This window comes from Boleophthalmus pectinirostris, unplaced genomic scaffold (assembly GCF_026225935.1).
Source record: "Boleophthalmus pectinirostris isolate CB_2022bp ecotype Guang Dong unplaced genomic scaffold, ASM2622593v1 HiC_scaffold_4, whole genome shotgun sequence".
NCBI classification, from domain to species: domain Eukaryota; kingdom Metazoa; phylum Chordata; class Actinopteri; order Gobiiformes; family Gobiidae; genus Boleophthalmus; species Boleophthalmus pectinirostris.
Window position 1 is genome coordinate 22,248,443 of NW_026571353.1, and position 13,419 is coordinate 22,261,861.

Consider the following 13,419-nt stretch of genomic DNA (forward strand, 5'->3'; position numbering starts at 1 on the left):
ACACACACACACAAAACAACAACAACAACAACAACAAAAAAAACATGGAAAATAGACTTGGTATAACCACACCAAACTTTGGGATGTAAATAGTTGAGCCACATGCGTAAACTACAGTATGAAATATGTTATGGCAACCTCAAGCATAATGTAAGTGAAAATAATTATGTTTTCTTTTTTCTTTTTCTTTTTTTTCTTCTGTTTTTTGCACAAATTAACATCAAACTGCAATTTTGCCAGCTTTTGTTCCACTTATTAAAATGCCTGTGCTCTATATGCAAATGGCCATGCACAGTATTTAACAGGCTCAGTGTAGCAGCTGTGGTTCTGGTTGTGTGCCCACCTCCTGCAGACATATAACAGACAGGTGAATTAGTGATTGTAAATTGCCCTTTGGTGTGAATGTGACTGCTATTGGCTGTCTGTCTAAATGTCAGCCCTGTGATTAACTGGGAACTCCCTCAGGTCAACTGTGTTTTATGTCGCAGGCAAATGGAACATGCTCCGGCCGTGATCCTGAACAAGGAGCAAGAATGAGATGGATTGGAAATATTTATTTTTTACAAATAATTGATAATTTAAAGGTCTTATATTATGCAAAATTAACTTTTGTGAGCTTTTAGCCATGTTATCATGTAATCAGAAACATACCTGGAGTTGTGTTTTATTTCCTTCACACATGTTTGAGTAACCCTTTATTATTAGTCTGGCCATACCGGCTTGTCAAAGCCTGATCCCATCAGATCTCAGAAGCTAAGCAGGGCTGGGCCTGGTTAGTACTTGGATAGGACAGCGTTGGGAAAATCAGGTGGCACAGTGAGGTGCCAGTCGCAAAAAACTGTCTTTGTGTCCTTGGCAAGGCACTTCACCCACATTACCTAGTATGAAAGTTGTATGTGTGTGAGTGATTGTGGTGGTCAGGGGGGCTGATGGCACAGACTGGCAGCCTTGCTTCCGTCAGTCTACCCCAGGGCAGCTGTGGCTACAATAGCAACTTACCACCACTGAGTCTGGAATGAATGATTAATGCTCTGTAAAGTGTCTTTGAGTGTCCAGAAAAGCGCTATATATAACTGATGCGTTATTATTATTACTCTGTCTGCATCTCGAAGTTCAAAATGCTCTATTCCACCTTGTGATGTCACAAAGCTGTAGGTTTCAAATTAACAGCTCCTTTTATCTTTTGTTTAGTAGAAATTGTCATTTTTAGGCATTTAGAGCTGGAAACATTTGAAAAAAAAAAAATAAAAATCATATGTAATTGTGTGCTTTTTCTAACAAATATTGCAATTATGCCAGCCAGTACTTAACTACAAAAATCTCATGTATTTTAATATGTTTGTACTTACTTATTTAATAAGAGCCTATGAAGACAAGATTTATTCCTCTATAGAGGACACTGTGTGACATAACTGCTGCATTTGCAATTTTCCAGTTATGACCGTTCAATTTGTGGGTGCAATTGAATTTACAATAATACAGCAAACCAGCTGCTTCCTTGCACATGAGGATTTGCCTATTGATTTGTTTGAGTTTTTTTTTTTTTTTTTTTTTTTTTGCCAGATGCCCTTCCCAGTTCAGCTGTCCTCATTACTGACCATAGACTACGTATATTGTCATAATTCCCTGTGCTTGATTTGAATACATCTATATATTTTAGCAACGTTTTTCACACTTTGAATTGAAGTAGTTCTTAAAAAAATGTTTGCTACCAGAAGTGCTTTCCCCTTTCTTCTTTTTGTCTCCTTCCACCAAAACATACCGTAGGAGGCGGAACCACACTGCGCCGATCAATTTTAAAGCTGTTTTCAACAAAGTGTATGGTATATATAAGATCAAAGAAAATCTCCAGGAAATTCAGCCAAGAAAATCCTTTGTCGGGCTAATTTCAATTTAAGAGAAATGTAATTGTCGTGTTAGTGGCTGTGATATTAACCTGTTTTCTCTCTTCTTCTCTTCTTCTCTGATGCGTTCATCTGCAGGGTGTGGTTCCAGGCAGGCATCAACTTCCTGGCAGTAAAGCCAAGTAACCTGGTGGCGTGGGAGATCAAACAGGAAATGACACCAGGAAGCTCTTCTTTAGCGGTGATCTGTCAGAGGAAAGCCTCCTCCACAGCTGAAAGGTAAGAGACATGGTTTTCTCTTTTATCAGGCTTGAGCTGTTTTTATGTTGTATTAAAGATGGGACACTTTATTCAAGTCTCAGCAGAGCGTACTATTAGAAAAAGAGGCAAAACTCACAATTAGACTTAAACAAACCACAGAGCCACAGGAATTTTCTTTATATCTATATCTATCTATATCTATCTTCTCTCTCTCTCACTCTCTCTCTCTAAAAAACAAAAACAAAACAAAACAAACAAAATATATATATATATATATATATATATATATATATATATATATATATATATATATATATATATATATATATATATATATATATATATATATATATATATATATATATATATATATATATATATATATATATATATATAGATATAGATAGATAGATAGATAGATAGATATATAGAGATATAGATATAGATAGATAGATAGATAGATACAGATATAGATATAGATGTACACACACATAGAAACAAATACAAATATATCAGCTCTACAGTTATATACAAGAGGTTGTAAGGAGAAACTTAGTGATTGGTATGATAGAGTTCATGAGAATGAGGCAAGATGAGGTTTTAAAATAATTTACAGTGAACGAATTGTGTGACTTGGTTTACAATTTTGTCCTGTTTTTGATATTTTTGTTGTCAATGTAGCACAACTTTTTGAAACTATTGATACAGCTACAAATGTAGCTCACCAGCATTAATGCTTTTTTCTGAGCCAAATCTAAACATCTAAACATAAAAAATCTCACTTGATGATTTTCCTCACATGTGCAATTCTATCTTGCTAAATCTTGTGGCATGTGATTTTGCCCCAATGTTACTAAATATCACTATAAACAATGCTATTTCAGATGTATGTAACTTGGAAAAAATCAAGCCAATGGAGCACTAGGGTGCCCAAAGTCCCAGTCATCATCATCATCAAAAAAAAAAATTAAATAAAATCTTTCTTGGATGCTGACTCTCAAACACTGGTAATATCCCATGCCTCCTTTGTTAAGACAATCAAATATTATCTAGTATTTTTAGATGCAAACATTTGAGAAGTAATAAAAAAAACGCTGTTGTCTTTGACCAAATGCATCTGGAAACCAAAAGTTCAGAATAATTTCTCATGAATCAGCACATAGACTTCTACTGACAGTTGTTTTATTCCCCTGTAACGGGTGAGTAAGCAAAATGGTTTGAATAATTACACCGAGTGGAAATGATAAATGAACTTAACATCACACCGTGACACCTAGAGTCTACAGTGTTCAATAGATGGACATATAGGATACTTTGTTTTTGGTCTATTAAAGGAGCATTGTGTAACTTTTCTGTCTTTTTGTAGCTTTTCTCTGTGTAGATGCTATTGCTTTGTCAGAAATGTTTCACAGTGTGGCTTTGAACCTTTCTATCATCATGAAGACCAAACTAGGCCAAATCACTGGTCAGATCTGTGGAGAGGCACCCGCTCACAGTCAGAAAGTCTGTATGTTTAGGTATTTTTGAGCAATAAAAGCACCTGTACTTGAAAAAAAATGTAAGGCAGATCTGTTTAATACTATAGTGTGGAATATTCATAGCAGAGTAATGACATATCCATAGAAACAAGAAGGTGAAGGACCCCTAACCGAAAAGTTACAAAGTGCACTTTTAACTTTGAATCTTGGTGTCACTCTGGTAGGCCTTTCACGATAATTACAATATCGACTTATCGTTCAATATATGGCAGCTGGAACAATGTATTTTGGTCTTCCGTATTTAACGTGGTACTTTTTCTTTACAATAGTGAGGAGATTTTGCAATTTTTGTGTTGTATGGTGAGATTTGAGCTGTAGAGGGTAGAATAAAGAACTGATTTGGCTAATTATTGCTTTATTCTTCCTTGTATTTAATGCAGCTCAGGACTTTTAATGATACTGTCTATTTAAAAAAGTTTACTGGGATTACTTTGCTTTGTGTCAATGGCAAAAAATAATATTATCATTTATCGCAGTATTTCTCTATAGCAATATATTGTGCTTCAAAATGGGTTAGCATGACAGGCCTACTCTTTGGTATAGAGACCTTGGAAGTGAACAGTGATACTTCAAAGTCAAAAGACATGAGTTCTTATACAAGACTTATTTGAAATTTACACAGAGTAGCTTAGTGCATAATATCTCCCCTCGTCTCTCCGTTTCCCCGTAACCTTCACCCAATCCAAACTTTTTTCCTCCTAAAAACTTTTGTGCGTTGGCTGGGACGATTGCTAATGAGTTGTATAAAAGTTTTATGGCCAGACCCAACTTCAATTAGCAGCACTTAGCTACAGCTGTTAGCCACCTCTCCTCTTGACTAATGGACAGCATCAATCACAGCTTCAGTACCAATGTGGCGCAAATGCAATTTAATGTAATACAACAACGCATTTGTGCTTTTTATCAAGAGAAGAGATGAGATCGGTTGTCCTTGCATTGTGCTTATTTGACTGTGCAAAATGGCGATGTGGTTAAAGAAAGCAAGAGCTCAGTAGATGGATGATTAAAAAAAAGAAAAAAAAGAAGATAGTATTTTACATTTAAGCTTGGATCCAGATCACAGTTCTAATCTGGCAATATTTATCTCTGCACCTTAGCCTACAACCTTGTAAAAAGAAGAAAAAAAACAAAAAACATGATTCTTGTGATTTTTTTGTGTGTGTTTTAATGGATGAAGAACTTAAAGGAAACCATTTTACGCTATTTTCTGATCAATGTTATAATTTAGTTTCCTCACGAAAAACATACCTGGAGTTGTTTGTTTCATTCACACAAACTCTGTATATTTAGGACAAGTTTTTCTCTCTAAGAGAAAACACTCTACTCCACCTTGTGATGTCATGTGGTAATACAGGAATTGCTCCACTGTGTTTTTATATTACATACACCTTCACTGGAATCATTTGGATCATTTCAGCCCTTGAACTGCCAATCTCCACTGAACTAAAGGTAAAAGGTAGCTGTTAACTTGAAAACATTTCATGACATCACAAGGTGGAGAGCACTTGAGCTTTGGAGATGTAGACTGACTAATAATAAAGGGTTACGCAGTTATGTGTGAATGAAACAAACAAACACAACCCCATGTGTGTTTTTGATGAGCATCATTATACAGCATTATAACATGGCTTAAATCTCACAAGAGTAAATTTCGTTTAATACAGGGCCTTTAACCCTGAGTTTTAGTCCAGGTCAAGGCATTTTACCATTTCAAGACAGACCCATAATCAAGTAGATGTTTTCTACCCCAATTTATTCATGCTATTTCCTTATTATATGTATTTTTGCACATTGGTACACTTGACCATGTTCACTGATATTTTTAACATTGCATTACACATTCTTAACATTGCATTACAATTGCAAAAGGACGAAGAAAGAATCTAAATCTAAATAGTTTGTACATCTGATTTGGTCACAATGAGCTGTTTCTCCAATATACGGCATGAAAAAAAAAAAAAAAAAAGCTAATTTACAAGAATAAAATTGTGCCTCCCACCTTTAACTTAACTATACCTCCAGGGGTGTGCCGCAAGTATTCAATATGACAATTCACACTGCTACAGCTTAAATGTGCTTTGATCGTACATGGATTTGCCATGTACCTCAATAATAACAAAGCAAGAGATGGATTTCAGGATGTGCAGCCGCTAGGGCCTCGAGCAGAGAAGTTATTTTACACAAGCCAGTATCATCCATCAAAACCATGTTGTTGGAGCTAGCCATGTGCAGTAGAATGGAGGTGATCCCAAACAGCTTCCTTTCTTCCATACAAGCTTTACTACTTATCTATATGTGGCATTCCCCCATCTCGCCCTGAAGGAAGAACTCATCTAAATGACACTAAGGTAAATATAGAAATAGCCGCATTCAGAAATCAGATTATGGTATGGTTTTCACATGCAAACTCTTCAAAGTGACACTAAACAAAGATGTGGCTCAAAGCGGAGATTACAGACCACAACTATTTATGCATGTGGTGCTGCTGTGCTGTGTACTGAAGACACACAACGCTAGGAGAATGTGATAGAGAAAGATTCACTAATGATTCCAGGCTGTAATGTAGAATCTATGTGGGAGGAAGAGTCGCACTATGCACAGTTGCAAGTGTATACAAGGATGTACAAGGATCAGGCTTTAAACTGCTCCTGTGTGGGCGGGAGGGCTAATTAAAAGAGCTCATCTGTATTAATCTGTAATGAGCTCGCGCCGGTGGAGATGTGTAGTGACTTCGCTTTTTATGAATGAAAAGGTGGGAGGAATTATCAGCTACGGCAATTAAGCCTGTGACAATGGATTGATGTACCTACTGTATGTCGGTAAAGGAGGGAATTGAAGTAGTGAATTAAAATGTGCATTTATTTAATAGCTCCACGGATGACTAAAGGACTTTATCTTCGCATAGCAGCTTAACAATATGATCACCTACCTTATCATAAACCAGTCATTTAGGGATCTGTTTGGGTTTCTATGTATTCTTTATGAAGGGCCTGTATGTTGAATAATAAGTGAAGAATATCAGAATAACATTGTTGGATGATTGTTAGGTTACAATGATATAACAGTTACACTTTATCCTCACATGTAAAAATGTATGAAGAATACAAAAGAATGCTTATTATGTTTAAGGTGCACTATGTAGCTTTTTGATTGGGGTCTGTCACCTTCTTGTTTCTATATGTCATTACTTTGCCTGAAATGTTCCATTGTATGACATTAAATTCACAAAGTTGCTCAAAAACGGTCAGAGAATATGTCTAAGGTTTCTACTTGGTTAAAAAACTCTTGTCTCACTTTAAATATCGACAGAACTGTTTCTATGTTTTTTACAAATCGTCACAAACCTCAAAACTATCCTGAAATTCTGATTGAAGGGCAGAAGATTAATCATGTTGAGCAGGTAAAATATCTAGGAATTATTCTGAAACCAAATTTATGTTTTAAAAAGCACATTAAAAAGTTAACAAACACTATAATATTCAACATGGCCAATTTCAGATACATCAGAAACTCCCCAACTACTGAAGCCTCAGGTGCTTATCTAAATGCAATGATAATGCCACACTTTCTTTACTGCATAACAAGTTGGTCACAGGCTTTTAAATCAACTCTGAGGCCTGTAGAATCATTACATAAAAGCGCTCTCAAGACCCAGGACAAAAAAAGTCGGCTATTCCACCACTGCCATATTCTTCATATTCTCACAGCATTCTACATTTTGAAAACCTGATCATGTATGCAAATGTGTGTCTGCTGTTTAAGATCATTCATGATACTGCTGCTCCTCCAATGAAACAGTTTGTTTTTCTGACGTCCGAAACCTCCTTCTGAGCCACTCGATCCACTGTACGTGGCAAGTACAGGATCCCCAAACGCAGGACAGCATTTGGAAACTCAATCTTTTCATACGCCGCCGTCTGTCAGTGGAACATGTTACCAACAGAGCTGATCACATGTACAAACTATGGCACATTCTCACGCCTGGAGAAACAATGGCTCCTCTTAAACCAAACCTGTGCCCAAAATGTGGACTGATAAGTGTATGGAAAGAGTGTGATTTTCTGGAGTGAATGAATTAATTGATGATTTTGATAAGGATGGTGTTTTTAAGGTGCTGAGAGAACTGGGTTTAAATGATGACACAGAATTGTTATGATGCTCCGGACATTATAAAGACATTCTTTTTGTATGTTTGATTTTATGAACCATAGCATCAACCTGTCCAGAGACTACAGGTGGAAATTAGCACTGGTGCTACAACCTGATAGAATGCATCTCTCCTGTTAAGTTTAATGTATTTTGTGCACTGTCCCTGTCTTATTAAATAACTAAACTAAACTAAACTAAATAGCTCTACCTTACATTTATTAAATCGCAGGTGGTTTTATAGCTCAAAAATACCCAGAAAAGCAGGCATTCTAACTGTGAGTGGGATTGCCTCTCCACAGATGTGGTTTGGTATCCATGGACATAGAGAGGCTTAGTGCCATACTGTGAAACATTCCAGACAAAGCAGTAACATCTCCATGGAGAAAAGCATTTGATGGGACCCTCCACCAAAAAAGTTACACAATGCACCTTTAAATTAGAAGATGGGGCTGGGACTAAATAAGGCTACATTTATATGATGAGGGTCTGAAAAGAAGACATAAAAGTGGTGTCACGTCTTCACTTTTTATTCCATGTTTAGATGAGCATTTTCAGGAGGAAATCTGCGTGCATACGGTGATGCAAAAGTGTGTGGAATTCGACTGGGTATGCACGCCAGGTTTCTGTGTACTGTATGTATGTGACGTAAACACGTATGTGATTTGATCAGATCTGACCAGAGTTTTGCGTCTTGGGCAGTGTAGATGGAAACTCTACTGTGGAGCGTATTCAACTTTTTCACTCTGGAGGGTGGTTTCAGATTTTTGCTTTTTTAGGGCCCAAAATCACTGTCACCATCTAAACGAAAGGCACTTCCACTAAAATATTTTGTCGTTTTTACCCGTAAGCGTTCTCATGTTAACAGGCCCTAAGTTTTTCTTCTTACCACTCCTTGTTGGGCAAAACTAAAGATAACCCTGCGGATTAGTTGCATGCTTTTTGTTGTTGTTGCTGTTCTTGTTTTCGTTGATATGACCTCACCGATGTCATTGTGAATGTCATTATGTTCCATTGTAAAAGGAAATAACATGTTAAAATAACTATATTAAAACATAAACTGTTAGCCCCGTCCACCTAGTTCCTTCTGTCACTCTCTTGTTCAACTATGACAGAAACAATAGTCTGAGAAAGTCAAAGGCAGTTGTTTCCACATGTGTCTCTGATTACATAAAAATGTCTCGGTAGGTTTTCTTTATGGTTTCCTTCTGACTATTCAGTCTTTTTTCCCCTTTCCTCACAAATAGCTCCTTTTACAATTTACTGTAAAAATTCAACAAAGGAGCTCACAATGGAAACACTATTATCAATAATCAGAGGGTTTGTGAGCTACACACCTGGAAACTGAGTGACAAAAGTTACCATGTTTTCTTTCTTTTATTCTTCAAAAAAATAACTTACTTTTATTTTAGTTTTATAAATTAATTAATTAATTTATTTTTTTTAACCAAAAGCAGTTATTTAAAACATGTTGAACTGTCATACATTGCTCATGTAAATATTGACAAAAAACAGTATTATTTAAACCAAACCAGAAAGCAGAATTACTACTAAAAAGTATTCTATGTGTCCAATTTTCTCATTAGTACAAAGAAAAGGTACACATGTTAAATCCTAACTTGCCAAATTATAGTTCCATCTGTCATATATTGCATGATAAGTCGATATAGACATTATAGTGTAAGGCCAAATTAATAAAGTAAAGTATAAATGGGTTCTCAAAATGCTTTTACTTTATTACCCGATACATGACTAGAGTTGGAGTAGGAGCATAATCTAATATAAGAAAAGTGTGTCAAGTGTAGGTGCTAATGAGAGCTAGCCCGTAGGTTTCCCATGTGTATAGTGTGCAGCTTTATTGGTGAACATAGACTCAGTTTGTCATACATGTGCTGTTCTGTTTAGGTGCTTTAATAACAACTATAATGACTGTAATTACTGCTGCAACATCACAATTCCCTCTAGGCCCTGTTCATTATGTGCACACAAGTTGGGTCACGGCTCTGCTATTTGTTTCTATATTGATTCTGATTGCAGAGAAATTATTCATTATTTGTGTATTTCTGACTGTCTGAGCATGGTGCTATCATTTAGCTATAATTACACAGGCCCGTCATACTGTGTTATTGACACTGTGAGCAGTTCTGCCTCGATGCCTCCAAACCACAGCTCAGAAAAATCAAGTATAATGAGAAGCTTTGAATAACCAACCACTCCACAGACACATTCAGTTTCATTTGTGGATTTTTTTAAACAATATTTTTTTTAAATTTAGTTATGTGTCCCTGTCCTGATCATTATATCACTTCAATATCACTCTAAAAATAGAAATCTCCTAGTTTGTTATTTATAGATGCTGTTGTCTGGCCTTAAGTAGATTGGACTTCATGTGGTGCTGTCAGGGTTGGTCAGTTTCTACATTCATTGCGTCTTTCTTTCCATTAAATGTAAAGCAGTAGCCTAAAGCAGAGATGCACGGCTCGAGTCTGTGTTGATTCTAATGACATGTTTTCAAGCCTCAAAGATCTCTGCTTGGACTTGCCATATTTGGTCAGATTTAATCAAACTCAGATGTGATTCTAGTCCAGTTTGTTCGAAGCCAGAGGGATCAGTGCTAACAGCAGAAGAACAGTGATTTGAGGTATGTTAGGTAGACTAGAGAAGTAGTAGTAGATCGTAGAAATTTGGCTTGCTCATAAATATGCAAACAGCAATCCACAAAGTCTCCATATTAAGTATTCATGAATTAGATTAACTTAAAAGTTTTCAGTTCATTCCACAACACAACAGTTTGCAATCGAGTTGTAGGCATGTAGTTGTTTAGTCAATTAATTAATCACTTGGATCAGCAAGGAGATGGCCTGGAGTTTTCAGAGTTAATATTTCCCTTTGACTCTAGTTTACTATGAACACTTCTCTTTTCTTTTAAGTGAAATTTTTGTCAGATCAAATATTGCATTTTGAAAGCTCACACCACATCCTCTTTGACCTATGACCTCAGATCAGCTTGGATGGTGTAATAGTATGAAATATACCTGTATTTTTTTCTTTTTTGTTCCCTTGGCACAATGGAGGGTCTTTCCAGATGGCCAAAGCAGATTCAAGGTGAAAATGTAATGCAAAAACAGGACCAAGAATAAAAACATATGTTACATCATTGTATACAAATATATACCTTGTAGTGGATGCTTGACATTCTCATTCAACCTGTGCACACCTTTATTGTGAAAACAGAGTATGGGCAGGTGTAAAACTAACCCTGATCTGTGTTATAATGTTGTTTCCTTATCACAAACAAATCTTATGTTTTTTTTCACAATTATACATTGTTGTTTTTTTGGCTCATGTTTTCATTTGTCACATGTTTAACAGAAAACCTGCACAGGAGTTCTTTTCTCAAACAGAAAACGCTCAGTGATGTGGTAATACAGGAAATGTTCCATACACTTTCACTAGAATCGTTTGGGTTATTTCAGTCCTGGAATTGCACATCTCTACTAAACAAAAGGTAAAAGGTAGCTGTTAATTACAGCTGTGGAACATCGCATTTTGAGCTTTGGAGATGAAGACTATTAATACTAATAATACAGGTTTATACATGTGAATGAAACAAAACACAACTCCAGGTATGTTTTTGAGGAGGTAACAATATTATAACACGTCTAAAAGCCCACAAGATTTTTAAACTTAAAAAATGATGACTTCAGGCAGTGCTTTAACAGGTCAATTTTTGCATTTTGGGTCACGCTAAGGACACAGGCCATAATTTGTGGCTATGGCTGCATGAAAGGGAGTGCTGTTTTGGTTGCATGATTAGATGCATAGACTAAGTGCTAATGGGCCTGGTCAATAACAGAACTGGGGTAATGCTCGGCCACGATCCATACAGGAACATGGCATTTATCGAGCGCACAGAGGTGTAATGTAATGTGTTTCGGAAAGTGCATACAACACAACGGTCGTCAATAAACTGATCGGGTTAGGCAGCCCGCAGAGCTCTGTTGCTGTTTGGTGTTCCCCGCAGTGTTCAGAATTATAATCTTTACAGCACAAAAACACAGCACAGATCTGCATTTAGGACCACTGCTGCTTCCAACTGGATATCTTTGAGCTTTCTGTGTTGGGATTTTTGGCCCACATCAAAGCAAAGTAACAGAATGTACGGTACAGATTCATGAAGAAAACCTATATTTTGTCTCCTTAGAATTATACGGTTCTATCTGATGTTTTTGTTGAAACGGCGGTATTCATATATTCTTTTTCTTGAATACCATCTGTGCAGTTTTATAAAGATTTTGTACGGCAATATCTTTCTAAACTGAAAGATTATGAGCAAAAACCCATTTCCCAATTCCATTGTACTCTATGAGTGGTCAGAACTTTAAACTTCAATATCTGAAAACGAGGACGCAGATAGAAACTTTAAACTTTAGAAACTTTCATTCTATAAAGGGCACAATTTTACAGGAGAGACCTTGGTTTGGAATTGCTCAAAACAGGAAAAGTTGTAGGTGAAATTCTCTAGATTTTTATATTTTTCAAGTGTCATTAAAATGTGACAAAAATGTGTACACAATACCTGTATGCCCAGATTAGCCCTGTGCACTGACACATGTCTAAACATGCAGGTAAGATAACGCTCACAATTACTTATTCATTGACCTATTCAAAGTTTCATAAATATTATATTCAGTTGTCACAAGTTGTTAGCGTGTGTTATGTGAGTGGCAGCACATAATTCTGTATTCTAGTCACAGAAGCAATCTTAACAAAATAGATAGTGGATTTATTTAAATTTATGGTACAATAAAATATACTTAATATGATCTAAGAAATTATTGTTCAATAATGTGAAAAACAGATATGTCTTTTTTGAAAATGTGTAACAATTTTTTATTACTTTTTTTTACTGTCTTACATACACACATGCTTAATAACAGTATTGTTGAGGTGATTTACTCAAGAAGGGATGGATTTTTATTGCACAAAATAGGCTTTTAAAAACACTGTGATCTTACCTGCATTCACATTTGACTTAATATAAACAAGATTACCATACATCATTAGTAGCACAGTGGTGAAGTGACACAAAACAGTGGGTGGAGAAGAGGGTGATTTGAACTTTGTGCTTGATCGCACACTAACGTCCCATGAAAAAAAAAAAGAAAGAAAGAAAAACAACAACTTGGGGAATTCACTGTATCTGTATTTCCATTTACTACCAAGTCTAATCCACAGAGGGCTGAAGGGGGCTGGGGTTAAGTGTTGTGTGGTTTGTATCTTTAAGTAAGTGAAGAGAAAAGCCTTTGTGTGGATCCTGGCACTCTCACTCATACAGACCAGGCATAGACACTGGGCCAAGACATCTACAATGTTCATTGGCAAACGTGCGGATTAGAAGACAGCAAAAAGGGACGAATAAGGAACGAGGGATGACTGCCAAAAACAACAAACTGAAAAAACAAAGATGCAGCGGTTTGTAGTCGTGCGGAAAATACTGCAAGGAATTCAAGAGTTACATAGAGCGTAGAGCGTAGAGAGCCAACCAGATTCCAGTTTTTGAAGTCTCCAGGGAGAATGTAAAGCAACACGACTTCTTCTTCTTACAGTTACATAGAAGGAGTGGTTTT

The 13,419-nt window shown here is 36.3% G+C and overlaps 1 protein-coding gene across 1 annotated transcript in view; it reads left to right on the forward strand.

Annotated features, from left to right (window-relative positions):
* The window catches only part of si:dkey-215k6.1 (transmembrane protein 132D), a 172,885-nt gene that overhangs the window by 54,256 nt on the left and 105,210 nt on the right, over positions 1–13,419 (forward strand). Inside the window, exon 4 of the mRNA XM_055161940.1 lies at positions 1,983–2,123. Coding sequence (XP_055017915.1) covers positions 1,983–2,123 — 141 coding nt within the window. The remainder of the gene's footprint in view (positions 1–1,982; positions 2,124–13,419) is intronic.